Below are 15,776 nucleotides of genomic sequence, written 5' to 3' on the forward strand. Positions count from 1 at the left end.
CACCTGAAAGAAGACCGACTGGCACTTGCTTGAGTTTCACTCTTATGTTCTTTATAATCTTATGCTTTTAATTTATCTGACCTAAGTATAGACAGAGAAATACATCAAGCATAAGCAGATGCCTCTCAACCTCTACCTGGGCACAATGTTTGCAGCAACAAAAAGCACCATTCTGCTATACGACACGAAAACATTTGGCATTGATTACAAGACTGCAGAGTAACAAACAGGTTCTTTTTTGGTGTTACATAAGTCTGCGTTGAAGAAAAACACATAGTAGAGTAATAGAATATCAAATACTCTACTGCTGTTGGTACGGATTATCATCTTTGCTAGTGCCAGCAGCTTGACTGCCAATTACTTGCCGAAGTCTATAACATTTTGGCAACCATAAACTTGGAATAAGCTCATTAGGCGTCTTAAAAGCTGCTTCTTCTTTGGGATCAGAGAAATAGGAATAGTAAAGTGCTGTTTTTATATATGTTTTTAAGTATAAGCAGCTTATGTGGATGAATTTCATTTAGCCCAAATACTAAGTAAAAACACATTAACCTTTTTTTTAGTGCAATAGGGAGAGAAGTAAATACTAGAAATCTGAAATAAATGTATAATTAATCTATACAAAAGAAAATAAGAATACTGAAATTCCTCCCAATAGTTTAATAAGGAGCAGTACAAATAAATTAGAGGATCTCAATGGATTCAAGCTGCCAACATCCCAAACTTATGATTCTCAACTCATGAGTGTGATGGCCACACAGAGAAAATGCCCAGAGAAAAGCAAGACCTTGTAATAACTACACCCAGAATTCTCAAGTACTTTGTGATCACCCCAGATGAAAACTATGTCTCAAAAGTTGTGTAATTCTGGGCTGGAGCTGTCTCAGCAGACAGCCACAAAGGACACTGCAGCTGGTGCTCAGCCATCACTCTGGGCTACATCTACTCGAAACAGACTTCCTGCTATTCCAGCACATAGAACTGCAACATTCCTGCAAACTTCTTGCTCCTGGAAAGCTACCCCAAGGTTACAGCCCCCCACAATACAAATAATAATACAAAATACTATGCCAAAAACTTTATCAAGAACCAGAGAGGTAAAAAGACACACAATAGAACAAATTAAACCATGTACTGTTAAAAATGTTATGTATATTGTAAATTGCCAGTGAAGTGACAGATGATGACATGAACAGCGAGAAAGACCATCTCTCTACTGTATTCATACCATGACATGAATAAATTCTAGACAATGAAGGAGTACATTCCTTGATCACAGTATCACAGTATGTTTGGGATTGGAAGGGACCTCAAAAGATCACCTAGTCCAATCCCCCTGCTGGAGCAGGAACACCTAGGTGACGTCACACAGGAACATGTCCAGGTGTGTTTTGAATGTCTCCAGAGAAGGAGACTCCACAACCTCCCTGGGCAGCCTGTTCCAGTGCTCTGTCACCCTCACTGAGAAGAAGTTTTTCCTCAAATTTAAGTGGAACCTCTTGTGTTCCAGCTTGATCCCATTACCCTTGTCCTATCATTGTTTGCCACCGAGAAGAGCCTGGCTCCATCCTCATGGCACTCACCCTTTATATATTTATAAACATTAATAAGGTCACCGCTCAGTCTCCTTCAAACTACAGAGACCCAGCTCCCTCAGCCTTTCTTCATAAGGGAGGTGCTCCGCTCCCTTTATCATCGTCGTTGCCCTATGCTGGACCCTCTCCAGCAGTTCCCTGTCCTTCTTGAACTGAGGGGCCCAGAACTGGACACAATATTCCAGATGTGGTCTCACCAGGGCGGAGTAGAGGGGAAGGAGGACCTATCTCGATCTACTAACCACCCCCCTTGCAATACACCCCAGGATGCCATTGGCCTTCCTGGCCACAAGGGCACAGTGCTGGCTCATGGTCATCCTGTTGTCCACCAGGACCCCCAGGTCCCTTTCCCCTACACTGCTCTCTAATATGTAATCTCCCAACCTATACTGGAACCTGGGGTTGTTCCTGCCCAGATGCAGGACTCTACACTTGCCCTTGTTAAATTTCATTAGGTTATTCCCCGCCCAACTCTCCAGCCTGTCCAGGTCTCACTGGATGGCAGCACAGCCTTCCGGCGTGTCAGCCACTCCTCCCAGCTTAGTGTCATCAGCAAACTTCCTCATAGTACACTCTATTCCCTTGTCTAAATCGTTTATGAATATATTGAATAATACTGGCCCCAGCACTGACCCCTGAGGCACTCCACTAGATACTGGCCTCCAACTAGACTCCGCACCATTGACTACCACTCTCTGGCTTCTCTCCTTAAGCCAGTTTGCAACCCACCTCACTACTCTATTGTCTAGATTGTCTATTGATCAACAGTCCCAAACCAGAGATAACTCATGGTCAAGAAAGCAGATTTTTTCATTTTAGTAAAACCTAGTATTCCTAAATCGGTCTGCTTTTCTCACCCTCATTACTATTTTTTCAGCAGTATTTTACTTTACAGAGAGTTTAGATAGAGTCTTGCATGTATTCATGTTTTTTACATTCTTTCATGCCTTTGCTTTGTGTAAATGTCAAAGCTATTCCCTTTGAAAATTGCTTTAGCTTAGAACGGTCTTACCACTTTCCTGCCAAAAAAAAAAAAAAAGAGAGTGAAAACCAGTCAGCATTGTTGGAAGTAATGAGATTTGACTGTGCAGTTGGTGGGCCTCTATTCACAAGCATTTATCTAAAGCAGTATTTCGTCTTACAGATTCGGTATCACTTTTCCCATAATGATTAAAAGTTAGAGGTTTCTCACAGATTTTGAAAATATTAAAATTGAGCTTTATAGTAACACTGACAGTCTTTTATAAAGCATGCTTTGATAAAGAGCAAAAGTGATGAAATCACATAAAAATGTTCCAAACACCAGGATGTGAAGTCCACAAAAGCAAAGTCAATTCCTGTTTGTGTATGTTTGCCAGAAGGAAGCCCTCACAAATCATATAACAAAAAAGATGAAATTTCAGGTGTAAGGAAGACCCAATACCTTTGTGGGCTAAAATCACACTCCTTGCAGCATAACTTTTTGTTAGAAGTGAGTGAATACAATAATTACCTGTAACACCAGAATGATGTCTAGGTGTTCAAAGAATCATGTACTTCCATTTGTCTTCCTCCTTCCAAAAACGTGAGGTAGCCGAAAAAATCTAGAAGCAGTAAAATGACAAGGCAAACAAATAAGAACCATGTAAGAGGGGCTGAATTTTGAAAGCAGATTGCCTACTCTGTTCAGACAGAGCTTTGATCCATTTGTTTGCAATTCCTGAACTTTCTGAGAGGAAGGCAACAAAAGCATGTCACCGCACAACTGTCTCCTTGGTTCCTTCCACAACTCCCAAGTTACATACACAACAAAGACTCTAAAAGAAAGAGGGGAAATGAATATTAAATTTGAATACATAAATTCTCAAGAAACACTGGATTCCAAGAGGTTTGTTTTGTTTTTCTTTTAAATTATCTTAGTGCATTTTCACTCCTAACTTTGGCTACCTGTCATTCCATGAAGGAAAGATCAGTGAAGAACTGCTCTGTCACATGGAGCACTTAGACTGAACACTGTTGCCAAAGAGTGACACTGACTGTATCGGGAAATAAAGCCAAGTACCGCCACTGAGCGTGTTGCAATTAATGGAGCAGCTCTATTAAAATTCACACTTGCTGTTACAGTGGTTCTCAAGCCTTTCTAATGCACAGGCTACTGAAAATTTTCCAGCCAAAGGAAGACCTCTGCTCAAAAAACCCAGCCTGCTGAAACACTGTGTGTTTACTATGGGCTCGGTACTTGACTATAGGCACTTTAAAATGAAAGAAAACATAGCCCCACATGATACCTGCATGCATAACGTGATACCTAATATCAGACCTCTCATGGCCTGATCTTTCCTACTAGCTGCAAGAACCTTCTGGCTGTCTGAACAGTAACAGCACCTCATTCTTGCATCTGGAGCACGTAACCTCATCTCTCCTAGGCAACTGGGGTTTTTTTAAGGCCATACAGCAAATCAATACATGTATTTATGGTCATCAGTTGTTGTGTTGGAGATTTTGAATGAAAAATTTTGGTTTTATGAAAAAAAGGCAAAAAATGGATAGTTAGGTTTGTAATTAATGAATTCTTTTACTCGGTAAGATTGTTATAATAAAAGGCAATTTAATTGACAGGGGAGGAGGTAACCTTCCTCCTTGTAGGAGTTGTGTAAGGGAAATGCAAAATCACTTTGTAACTTCTTAAGACTGTAGAAACTTTCATTTTGGGGTCATATTATGTCTGATTAGGTAATCTTTACCACACCATGAAATACTGAATTACATCAACAAAAACACAAAACATCAACACAACCAAGTAAAAGTCTTTTTAAAAGCACTGGTGATACCAACATCCAGAGAACTGGAACAAGTTCATCAATATGAACTGTCATTGTTAGCAACAGTTTGCAATTACTGTGTCACCATAATGGTCTAATAGAAGAGTTTTTCATTTTCATTCAATTTTTTTTTTCTATTTTAAATTTGCAGTCATTGCATTTCTATGAAATAGAATGTGTTAACATCTATTGTCATGGAGAAAACATGCCAGCTTTCGTCATGGATCTGCCCATCCAGAGGGCCAGTTCAATGAAGCTGAGGCATGGCAGAGGAAAACACTCTCTGAGTCAGATTAGGTTTATTATTATTTTGGTTCTATCCTGCTTTATGGCCCTTAGCACTGTTCAGTGAGCGGAAAACAGGAAAAACACAAGATGGGAACACAATCTCCTCTATCAGGAATGCACCTATGAAGTTCAAGAGCAAGTCACTTTCCTCCCCCCCACTTCTGTTTTTAAATGTTCATCCACACATTTCTGGAAATTCTCATGCAAAAATACTTTCATGAGAAATGATCAGAGAACTTTTCTGGTAAAATTAATGAACTGCTCATGAAAACACATCCTGTGATATTTTTTTTGAAAAGGATCCATCCCAACAATGACTAAAGTTTGTCTAGATACAAAAGCTACACTGACATAACCATGAGTTCAAATTTTTATTCCTACTCAGGCTAGTAAGAAAAGTTGATGGATAATTTTCACTTGAAAATAAGACTGTATTTGGACTTTAGCTTATATAATTTCATAACTAACTTTTAAGCCAAACATATCAAGAAACCCAAGCCTTCCCTTTTTACTACTCTGACATTACGGGCCAAACTCACTGCTAGAACACCCCGATACAGAGCCATGGACGGCCTGACTCGAGCTGGGCTGCTGAGCTACATCACAGTTCACACAACTGAACCAGGGCAAGTTCAAAGCCCAGAGCCACAACAAGGCTTTAAGCAGAAACATGACCCAATAATCTATATAAACAGCAGTCGTTTGATGTTCAACACTTATACTCTTTTTCCCGTGTAACAGCATCACTCCCCATTTTGGTATTTGGCAGTCAGTGCTCTACTCTGTTCGACCAGTCTCACAAAAAAAAAAAAACACTATTTCATATTATGATCGTGAGAGTTAAGAGAGAAAGGGGCAAATACCTGAGAGGCTAGCGTGTTAGGTGCACTTTTACCGGGTCTTCGCTCTCAACGCTTTGAACCGAGTCACCCACAGGGGCTGCCCCGCCCGGCGGGACACGGACCCCGCACCCCACACCCGCCGTTGCCGTGCCTGGCTCCCCAGCCCTCCCGCCTCAGCCCGCCGCCCCCTGGCCCGGGGGCAGCAGGCTCCCCGGGCCAGCGCCTCGGGCCCGCCCGCCGGGGCCGCCACCTCGGCGGAGCGCGGGCTCCCGCCGCAGCGCGGGGACCGTTACAGCTCCCCCGCCCCGGGACGCCGCCGCCACCAGCCGCTCTCCACAGCAGCCGAGCGCCCGGCGCGGGGAGGGTGGGAGCCCGCCCCCCGCTAGCCCTCGCCCTCCTCCCCGCTTTCTCCTCCCCCTCCCGGCAGCGCCGACCCCCTCCCCTCGCCGCCGAGCGCCGACCGCCCTCCTCACCTCTCAAGATCCGGGAAGGGGGCGAGGTTGGGAGGGGCGGGGAAAGAGAAAAACCGCAAGGGAGGCCCCCTCTTCTCTGCCTTCCCGCTCCGCCCCGGCGGCGGCCAGCAACCCGCTCTGCCGGGGGAGGCGGCGGGCGCTGCGCGATCCCTCCCCGGCGCTCGCGGGTCCCCGCGGGCCCCGCTCCCGGCCCCTCCCCTGCGCGCTCGGGCGGCCCCGGCCCAAGGGCCGGCCGCGCACACGGGGGGAGGGGGGGGCGGGGGAGAGGACCCAGGGGCGGGGCGCCGAGCCACGCCCATACCCCGCCGGCTCCGCCTCCAGCCCCGAGGTGGTGCGCGCGCGCCGCCGCCGGCTTCCGCGCGCCCCAGGGTGGGGGAGCGCGTGGCATCGTGTGGTGGGGCCGGGCCGGGCCGGGCCGCATCGCATCGCATCGCGTCCGTTCAGTTCCTCTGCGCTGCGTCTCCAGGCCGGGCAGCGGCCCCTTCTGTGGGATTTCTCTTGATTAACCCCATGAAAGGTCTCATCCTGTCCCCGTGTGCCCTTGCCTATGTTCTAAAACCACAAAGCCAAGCGTTTCATAACTTCCCACTCCTCCATTTAAGTGGAATAAGGGTGCAGTGACACACAGCACCACCATTAACCTCCCCTCGGAACCCTGGCACCGTATGGCGCTGGGGCAGCATGGAATGGGCACCTTTTAATGGACAAACCCATTCCAGCCATTGCCAGCCTTGTTCTGCAATGCCTTACGAGTGACCTCTGCCATCCCAAGGTAGAATAATTTCTCAAATTAACAGGCTGTGTGACAGTCAGATGTGCCTCCAACTGATAAAACTGATTTAAGGCCCTGGAGATCATTGCTGAGGCGTGGCGGTGCGAGTCTGATGCAGTAATGAGGTTCGTACCACTGTCTTCGCCTAATTTTGTAAGGAAATGTGACCTAAGTGGCTGTGTGCTTATCTATCTGCTGCTTCTCATCCCAGCTGACTCTAAATGATTTAGCCAATTTTAACCAGATTTGCCCGAAGGACAGGATTTTCAAAGGTACTAATTGTTCCAGCTGTGTCAAAATTGTGAGCTAGGTGGAGGGAAGCATGTCCCCAGGAAGGAAAGCCCATGTTTTTCAGATCAGTTGGCAGGTCAGGCTGCGCAGGCAGATGTGATTCAGCAGGTCACACACACAGCTGAATAAGGGTAATTGTGTAGGACATGTGGTGTCCCCGAGGGACGTGCAGACACACCATACGTGGGCCTACCTGAATGCAGAAGAGAAACTAAAATGTACCCTAGAATAGATAATCCCCACCTGCTTACTGCAGAGTTCTTGGAAGCCTTCCTCTGTAGAATCTGAGACTCAATATATTCCGCAGGTCGTTGTTATATTAGGCTGAACCTGGGTGTGATCCTATAGGGCAATTTTTATTTTGACCTTGGGCGCTACCAACAATGATGCAAGTCTGAATGTATCAGAAAGGAATAGATACACATATTACTTGACAAAGTCCTCCTGTTATTTGCCGGCATTTTCTCCGTTCCTTCTGGGCTGAAAGGATGGGTGAACACCATGCAACCTTGAAAACAGGCAAATATAAATCACTGATATGGAAGATACTTAAGGGGCAATGTGGTGTCCCACGAAGTAGAGCTAATTTGCTCACAGGTGACAAACATAAATTGTGCGGTATATTACTTTTAAAATTCATACTTATGATTTTTTTATATCCTATTACTTCTGTTGTACTATACTGACCAAAAAAAAAAAAAGTCAGTTCATTTTGCTTTGGTTTCATTGCTTTAATTGCATAAAAGTGCTACATTTAAATTATTGCATTCAATTTATATTCACTACAGCTTCATTAAGACTCTTTCTATAGAATGACTACTGTATTTGCTTCCACCTGGCTTACTAATCTTCTGAGATAACCAGATGACAAGAAGGGCATTTCATGTTTTTAGGACATTTCTTATTTTAACTTCAACAGCATTGCTTCATTTTTGTAGTACTCAATATTTAATGGGTTGTGGCGAAAACGCTACATCAGAAGAGAGCTTTCTGAATTAATTAAATCCTTCATACTGTATATACTCTATATTTGAGTCAAATTTTTTTTATATATGCATTATTCAGAGTCCTTTTATTTGGAACATTTCAGAAATGTTCTTTGCAGTCTCATCTGCAAGAAGAATTTATGGAATATCATGGTGGTTGTCAGAAGGAAAAACTTCACTTTTTTAGCTGGAAAGATTAGCTGAAAAATTGTGACTACATTGTATAGAAATAGTAATGGCTCTATCCAGTCTTCTGATGTAAAAAGGACAGTAACATGCACACTGAAGACACTATTGTAACAAGGTGGATGGATGATGGCAGAGCAGTGGATGTTGTCTACCTTGACTTCAGTAAAGCCTTTGACACAGTCTCCCACAGCATCCTCACAGCTAAGTTGAGGAGGTGTGGTCTAGACAATAGAGTAGTGAGGTGGGTTGCAAACTGGCTTAGGGAGAGAAGCCAGAGAGTGGTAGTCAATGGTGCGGAGTCTAGTTGGAGGCCAGTATCTAGTGGAGTGCCTCAGGGGTCAGTGCTGGGGCCAATATTATTCAATATATTCATAAACGATTTGGACGAGGGAATTGAGTGTACTATCAGCAAGTTTGCTGATGACACTAAGCTGGGAGGAGTGGCTGACATGCCAGAAGGCTGTGCTGCCATCCAGCGTGACCTGGACAGGCTGGAGAGATGGGCGGGGAATAACCTAATGAAATTTAACAAGGGCAAGTGTAGAGTCCTGCATCTGGGCAGGAACAACCCCAGGTTCCAGTATAGGTTGGGAGATTACATATTAGAGAGCAGTGTAGGGGAAAGGGACCTGGGGGTCCTGGTGGACAACAGGATGACCATGAGCCAGCGCTGTGCCCTTGTGGCCAGGAAGGCCAATGGCATCCTGGGGTGTATTGCAAGGGGGGTGGTTAGTAGATCGAGATAGGTCCTCCTTCCCCTCTACTCCGCCCTGGTGAGACCACACCTGGAATATTGTGTCCAGTTCTGGGCCCCTCAGTTCAAGAAGGACAGGGAACTGCTGGAGAGGGTCCAGCGTAGGGCAACGAAGATGATTAAGGGAGTGGAGCAGCTCCCTTATGAAGAAAGGCTGAGGGAGCTGGGTCTCTTTAGTTTGGAGGAGACTAAGGGGGGACCTTATTAATGTTTATAAATATATAAAGGGTGAGTGCCATGAGGATGGAGCCAGGCTCTTCTCAGTGGCAAACAATGATAGGACAAGAGGTAATGGGATCAAGCTGGAACACAAGAGGTTCCACTTAAATTTGAGAAAAAACTTCCTCTCAGTAAGGGTGACAGAGCACTGGAACAGGCTGCCCAGGGAAGTTGTGGAGTCTCCTTCTCTGGAGACATTCAAAACCCGCCTGGACATGTTCCTGTGCGACCTCACCTAGGTGTTCCTGCTCCAGCAGGGGGATTGGACTAGATGATCTTTTGAGGTCCCTTCCAATCCCAAACATACTGTGATACTGTGATATAGATTGGCAACACATCTGTCGTCTTTTAAGAATGCACCAGCAATGACCAGATGAACATCTCACACTCAGTTCATTGTACTTAGTACATCAGTTATTGCCAGATCAGAAGCTTTGGGCTGTAATGATAAAATTAAATGTCTGTTAAAGTCTTAAAGATTCTGTATTAAATAAAATTATCTTCCCCCTAGTCCAAATGCATATGTATATAAATACAACAATAAAATCTCCATATCTGACTCATGTGGTTCTGGCTCATTTTTATAATGAAGGTCTGACTAATTTTTAAAAAATGTTCGTGGCCAAATGAGAACAAAATTGCTTCGCAAAGATGATTCATTTACTCTTTAGAAGGAATATGAAAGTGGCCATTAGGGGATGATGTTCCTAAAACAAAACTGCCTCAAATGAATAAAATATTTTCTGTGCAGGATTTTTCTCTTATTTTCATTGTGGTACATGAATTTTATCTTCAGTGTATTCATTTGAATCATCCTTATCTATACCAATGCAAGAACACAACTTAGCTCTCTACAACTCAACATACATACAAGTAGAAAGAAAAGTCATATTAGAAAAAGGAAATGAATAGTGGTTATTTTGCATAATGTCTGCATTAAGTAAAAAGCTAAACCAGGAAGGAAGTTACCACCACTGTGTTAGATGGGAGCGCTTCAGTGACATGTGCTTGCTTTTGAGAAAATCAGAACTCTCCAGATTAGTACTAGCAATAATTACTATGTTTATTTTATGTTTACCTGAATTTTTCAAAATCCACGAAGGTGAGTGATCAACTTTTAAAATAGCCTTTTATTTGTTCTAAAGTCTAATTGCAATTGAAAAGTTGACACGTGCTTTCCTAAAAGCGAGTTACGATGCTGTATGGACTTTGCAAAGCATATAGATTTTTTTCATTAGATTTTTAACCAACGGAGTTTATTATATGTGGTAACTTGAAAGGAGTTTGTAATTCAGTTATGTATACTGCAAAATTTTTTTTAACTATTTCCATGCAACTGTGCTTTAACTGTCTTTGTCATTAAGTAGTTAAAATACATATGTTCTTTCATAGCAGATACTCATGTCTTAAAAAATAACTTTTTAAAAGTTTCTATACTTAACTCTCTATAAAACTTTGTACAATTACTATCTTATATGAGATGCTGACTGTGAAAGAGAGATGCAGTGGTAGCCTGACAAAAAGTAGAGCGGGATAGGTATAACTGAGTGAAGCAAATCTTTTCACATAAATCCCAAATACATCTTAGTGATCCTAAAGGTCAATAATGGATTTAGGATAAATGCAAAATACATGTGTAAGTTATGCATGTGGTGCTTTCTTAAAAATCTATTAAAAAATTAACATTAAAATAGTTTTGTCACATCTATTCCTAAGTAAGCTTTTGAATAGATAAATATTATAATAAAAAGGATCCCTTTGACAAGAGGTGTGTGTTCCCAGGCGTCATTAAATAAATTATTTCTGAAGCATAATTTGCTGAAAAAAATTAATGCCAAAATATATCCAGATTAGGTTACTTATATTTACATTCTATTTTCATTAACCACAAAGACAGTAATTAGAATATAATTTATATATTTTTTTATAGTTTATAAACAAACAAACCTGGTAAGCTGTCATAAGTTTTTAATATAACAAAATTGATGAGTCAGTTTCAGATGTTGGAATAATGAATGTTTTACCTCCATGCAGAAGTAATCAAGGTATTAGCTAGCACAGCTGATGCAAATAAACAACATTATGACTATTGCCAGAAGAAAACATTGACCTTGCTGTCAAACATCAAAGAGTAATTGCATTTTTGCATTATAACTTTCCTAGATTGTTCTTATTGGTGATGCTCTATGCTGCAATAGCACAATTGCTGCAGTATATAGCAGAACACAGCACAGAATTATATTTGGAAAATTAGAATCATTATCACATTTTGCATGTTCTGTAAACAATATGACTATATAACAGCCTGTATAACAAAGTCCAAATTAAATGAGAAAGTAAACATGTTGTCGCAAACCTAAAATATGCAGAATTACTTTGCTCTAGATGTTTCAAATTGCCGGTTACCCCATAAGGCCTCACCACACAGATATCTTCTTGGAAATCTTTGAGGTGTGAAATGTTGGCACTGTATCTTCCTCTGTGAGGGCTTCCTAAGTGAGGGGCAGAGACCTAATTTAACAGGCTTTTTAAGATCACATTAATGTTGTGGGTACTTCAGGTTTTTAACAGAACTTATGAAATGGCAGGCAAGCAAAGTATACAGATGGAAGTAAGTGAAACTTGGATATTTTATCCCAGGGGAAGTTCCAGCATTTTTTTCTTTCCGGAATGGGAATAAAAATGGAAATTTCTTATGAAACGAATTCAGGGGGAAATCAATTTGCAAAAAACCAAGCCTTTAAAAATTTATCAAAAGAATACAGTTCAGCATTACCAAAGTGAAAGGTGTCCTTTATATTTGCAAAGCAACCCACTTGTTTGGTTATGAGTCTTTGAACCTTTAAACCACATTGCTTTAGAACAGGATGTTCTTGTTTTGGAGTCTGATGCTCCCAATCCCAGTCGTGTCCTCTGGGTCCAGCTACTTGATGGAGTGTGTCTCCTTTAACCTATCGGTTGTGTGTTCCCCAACTTGTACTGTAGGCCCTCTATCTCTGCAGTATTACATGATGACTATAATTTCCGGAAGGAAGTGATAAACATTGAAATTTGCTATACTGCTGAATTGATGCAAAACAGAATACCACAGATCAAATGGAAGAAAGGTCAAGCCAATCCAAAATGAAATATTTATGACTTTCTTAATAGGAAGCAAGTTTTTTACAAATTCAGATCTTCCCTGTGAATAATTTTAATGGTGTTGAATTTTCTGTGGAAAACAACCCTGTGAGTAGAGAAATTGCATAATCACAGAACTTCTTAACATTAAGCATGCGAGTTACAGATCTTTGAATATAAAGCAGTTTTCTAGACATACTTTGCTTGGTTTAATCTCAGTGATTCTCTTAACTCTTCAGGCCACTTGCGTTCAGATTTCACAAGACCCTTTCCAGATTTCCAGTCGTGTTTCCATTTGGGAGGGTGCCTCCCAGGCCCACGCTGAGGCTCAAGCCTTTTTGTGGGCACGGCGTTCCGTCTGCCCTGCAGTCCACTGGCGAAGTCCCGTCTCTTTGCAGCCCTGCTCACAGTGTTCACAACATAGATCCCTCCCTAGAAAGTCCCCTGTCCTGGGAGTTGGAAGAAAATAGCATTTACTGGTGTTAGATTGTAATCTGAATGGCTTTCTCAGGAGAGATCTTTCAAGAGGATGGTAGGCGCCCGCCCTCACAGGACAGCAGTCAGACCTTTTCCGCACAGATAATACGACTTTTACACATGTACAACCTGTGTGATGTCCAGGACACAGCTCAGCATGCTGTGCATAGGCTGCTGCCCCAGCACTGTCAGCAGGTTCCCACAAATCTCTTGGTGCAAGGGGCATGGTAGGGAGTTACCGTCAGTTGACCTGCAGAGCTGTAGCGCTGGCTTTAGGCTCGTTGCACACATGCCTTGCCTGCAGAGCAATGTAAGCATTCAGTTTCTGCTCCTGGCTCGGCTCCACAAAATGCCTCCTTCAGCTGGAAGAATTTGACATCAGGAGCCTGCTCCACTCCAGGTTGTGTAGGTCAGATCATAAGCGTTTTGAGGAAAATGTTCTGTTTCCCTTGCCTCATGGAAAGATCAAGCCCTAAATTCTGTCTGACATTTTCCCATTTGTATTAAAATGAATAATTTTCTTATTTGCATAGGATGTGTATTTTACATTCCAATTGATTATATTTTACGAGGAGTTTATGAGTCACTGATGCAGAGTTAGTAAAGTGAAGATAATTGACTTTGGCATTGGATTTGGGATTTTATTCCTGTATCCTGTCTGAATCCTTCAGTGAAGCGTTTCTGAGGCCAGCCTTCTGTCATGTGAGCACAGGTGGCCTCTTGAAGCTATCAGATTGTGGCTGAGCACGAGAGCAATTAAAGGCTACATTTTTCTCTCTATACACAAGGATTTATGAACATGCTACTTCAGTTACTCATAGTGGGAGTTAGATGCAAAATTTCCTCTTCACAGAGATGCAAAGGTACTACTAGAATGGCAAGATTAGCTGCAAAACTATAGGTTAGTGCTGCATCAACTCTGGGAAGTGATTATTTGTATTCATAAATACTTCATGTTAGGGTTCCAGAAGTTTTTTATTCTTAATTTTTTTCATATTGAAAAAATAATTTAAAGTTAACTCAAGTGAAAATGCACAATTTGTACAATAAAGCCCTACTTTAATGTGGAAGACAACTAAAATAACACTCATCAATAATTACTTCTATGTGTTTTTTTGGTACTTGCCAGAACTGCATTAATGTACTCTAGCTACAGTGATTTGATCCTGAAATTGGAGTATGAATACCAAACCCAATGGTCATAATTAAGATTCATGTTTGTTGACTGAATATAAGAGAATGTGAAGGGTGTGGTCTTGGGATTCAGCAGCGTTTCTCTGTATTTTCTCAGTATGGTTTCAATGTCATTGGCAATAAAGCTTTCAGTCTGAGTAGAGCTATTTTACAGCATAATTGCAACTGCACAGTTCCAGGGCTAAGTTCCCCCTCCAACAGGAGTGTTACCATCTTCTTCTCATGTACAATCAAATCAGAGCAGCTTTGAAATAGGAATATGACTAGATACCATCACAAATTCAGGTTAGTATTGCAAGAGTTTTCAGACAATTCAGCAGTAAAATCCAGGATCTAGGTTGGTACTTGCTTTCTCACCCTTGCTGATGCATTCAGTTTGCTGCCATAACCCTCAAGAAAGCAAGCGTGTTTCATCTTAAGATGGGTAAAAGATCTATTACATGATGTTTTCATGCACATATTTGTCCATGTGTCCTGTGTGACTGTCTCGCTAATGTAATACTCTTTGTTGTTTTTTTTTTTTTACAGCTAATACTGTAATTGTGTCATGTGTGGATACCTGTTCATCAAATAACACCACTTTTCCACTTTGTACTTTTAACAATTCTTGCAAAAGATCAGTGCAACAAAGAAGAGAAATCCAGGCTATTTTACTGAAGGCCATTGTAAACCATTCCAATTTCCAGAACATTCCGTGCATTTGCCAGACCTCCAGGAGGGAGCAACAGTCCCATACTAAACACACAGAGCCTGAATACAAGAGAGATGTGAAAGTTGATCATCAAGGATCAGGGTCAACAGCTAAAAAAAGTAAGTAGGGAAAGCGAAATACTTAATTTTGAAGTAGTTAGTTACAACATAAAGACACATTTTTATTTGGTAGTTAAAAGAAAACTATAATATGCTGCTGGTTCTCTATGGTCTTTGCAAATCTATGAACAATGTTTATTTCAGCTTGTCTTTGCATGGCTAGAAAATGAAGGTTTGACGCCAGATTCTCAGTGGCACTCAATCCTGGCCGTCAGCAAAACACGTTAGTAGCAAAATACTGATGTATTTTATTTGAGGATCTTGTATAAAATTGTGGATGGGGGGTGGTCATTATCTTCAGGGGGTCTGGAAGAAGGGTGCTGTGGCAGAAGTGTCCCATATCCAGCAGCCATGTGGAATTTTTCTGTTGCAAATTTGATCTCTGCTATCTGGCTTTTATGAACACTCTTATACCCCATCTTTGTTCTTTTAATCTTGCTAAAATTTCTAAAAGAGTTGTAGTTTCTGATGAAGCTCTACATATTGAGTGCTGATATTATATGATAAGTTGTGAGCAAGAATTTGAATAACTAATGTGAAGAAATACAAGGAATAACCATTTTTGTGCTTATAGTCTATGATATCCACAACTGTATAGTATCAGATATGGCCAGAATGTTTCATAGATGGCAGCTCTGTCCCAGCAATATGGAAAAGAATTCGGCAACATCCACAGCTTTTCGGATGTGCCATATACACTTGCAAAATGTCTGGAAAATTTTGGGGAATAGGACACTTTGCATTTTTGCGTTCCTAACATCATCAGCAACAGGGGCAACAGGCCAAGTCCTGAATATAAGAAATGCAATTCCTTTCCAACCACATCATTTTCTAATTACAAAATAGCTGTCTTAACAGATAAGAAAAGGACAAAACAGAGAACACATGGACAAACTCTATTCTCAGCTGTACAGCTCTAACACTTTTGACAGTGTGTTACTTACCTGTGTTCCTTGTTGACACTG

At 41.8% G+C, this 15,776-nt stretch overlaps 2 protein-coding genes across 10 annotated transcripts in view; one reads left to right on the plus strand and one right to left on the minus strand.

Moving 5' to 3' along the window:
* The window catches only part of KLHL5 (kelch like family member 5), a 59,735-nt gene extending 53,479 nt beyond the window's left edge, over window positions 1-6,256 (minus strand). For all 5 annotated transcript variants that reach the window (XM_082051844.1, XM_082051845.1, XM_082051846.1 and 2 more), the window contains exons 1-2: window positions 6,000-6,256; window positions 3,088-3,178 (exon numbers count right to left, since the gene is read on the minus strand). The gene's annotated coding sequence lies outside the window, so the exon portion shown is untranslated. The remainder of the gene's footprint in view (window positions 1-3,087; window positions 3,179-5,999) is intronic.
* A 1,269-nt stretch (window positions 6,257-7,525) lies between these two features.
* TMEM156 (transmembrane protein 156) overlaps window positions 7,526-15,776 on the plus strand; it is a 51,510-nt gene continuing 43,259 nt past the window's right edge. For 4 of the 5 annotated variants that reach the window (XM_082050244.1, XM_082050247.1, XM_082050248.1 and 1 more), the window contains exons 1-2: window positions 7,526-7,659; window positions 14,530-14,811. In XM_082050244.1, coding sequence (XP_081906370.1) covers window positions 7,551-7,659; window positions 14,530-14,811 — 391 coding nt within the window. In that variant the 5' untranslated portion in view covers window positions 7,526-7,550. Of the gene's footprint in view, window positions 7,660-10,201; window positions 10,313-14,529; window positions 14,812-15,776 lie in introns of those variants that run through there. The other variant, XM_082050246.1, reaches the window with a different exon arrangement.

The sequence above is a fragment of the Streptopelia decaocto genome (assembly GCF_964273445.1).
Source record: "Streptopelia decaocto genome assembly, chromosome: 4".
NCBI classification, from domain to species: Eukaryota; Metazoa; Chordata; class Aves; order Columbiformes; family Columbidae; genus Streptopelia; species Streptopelia decaocto.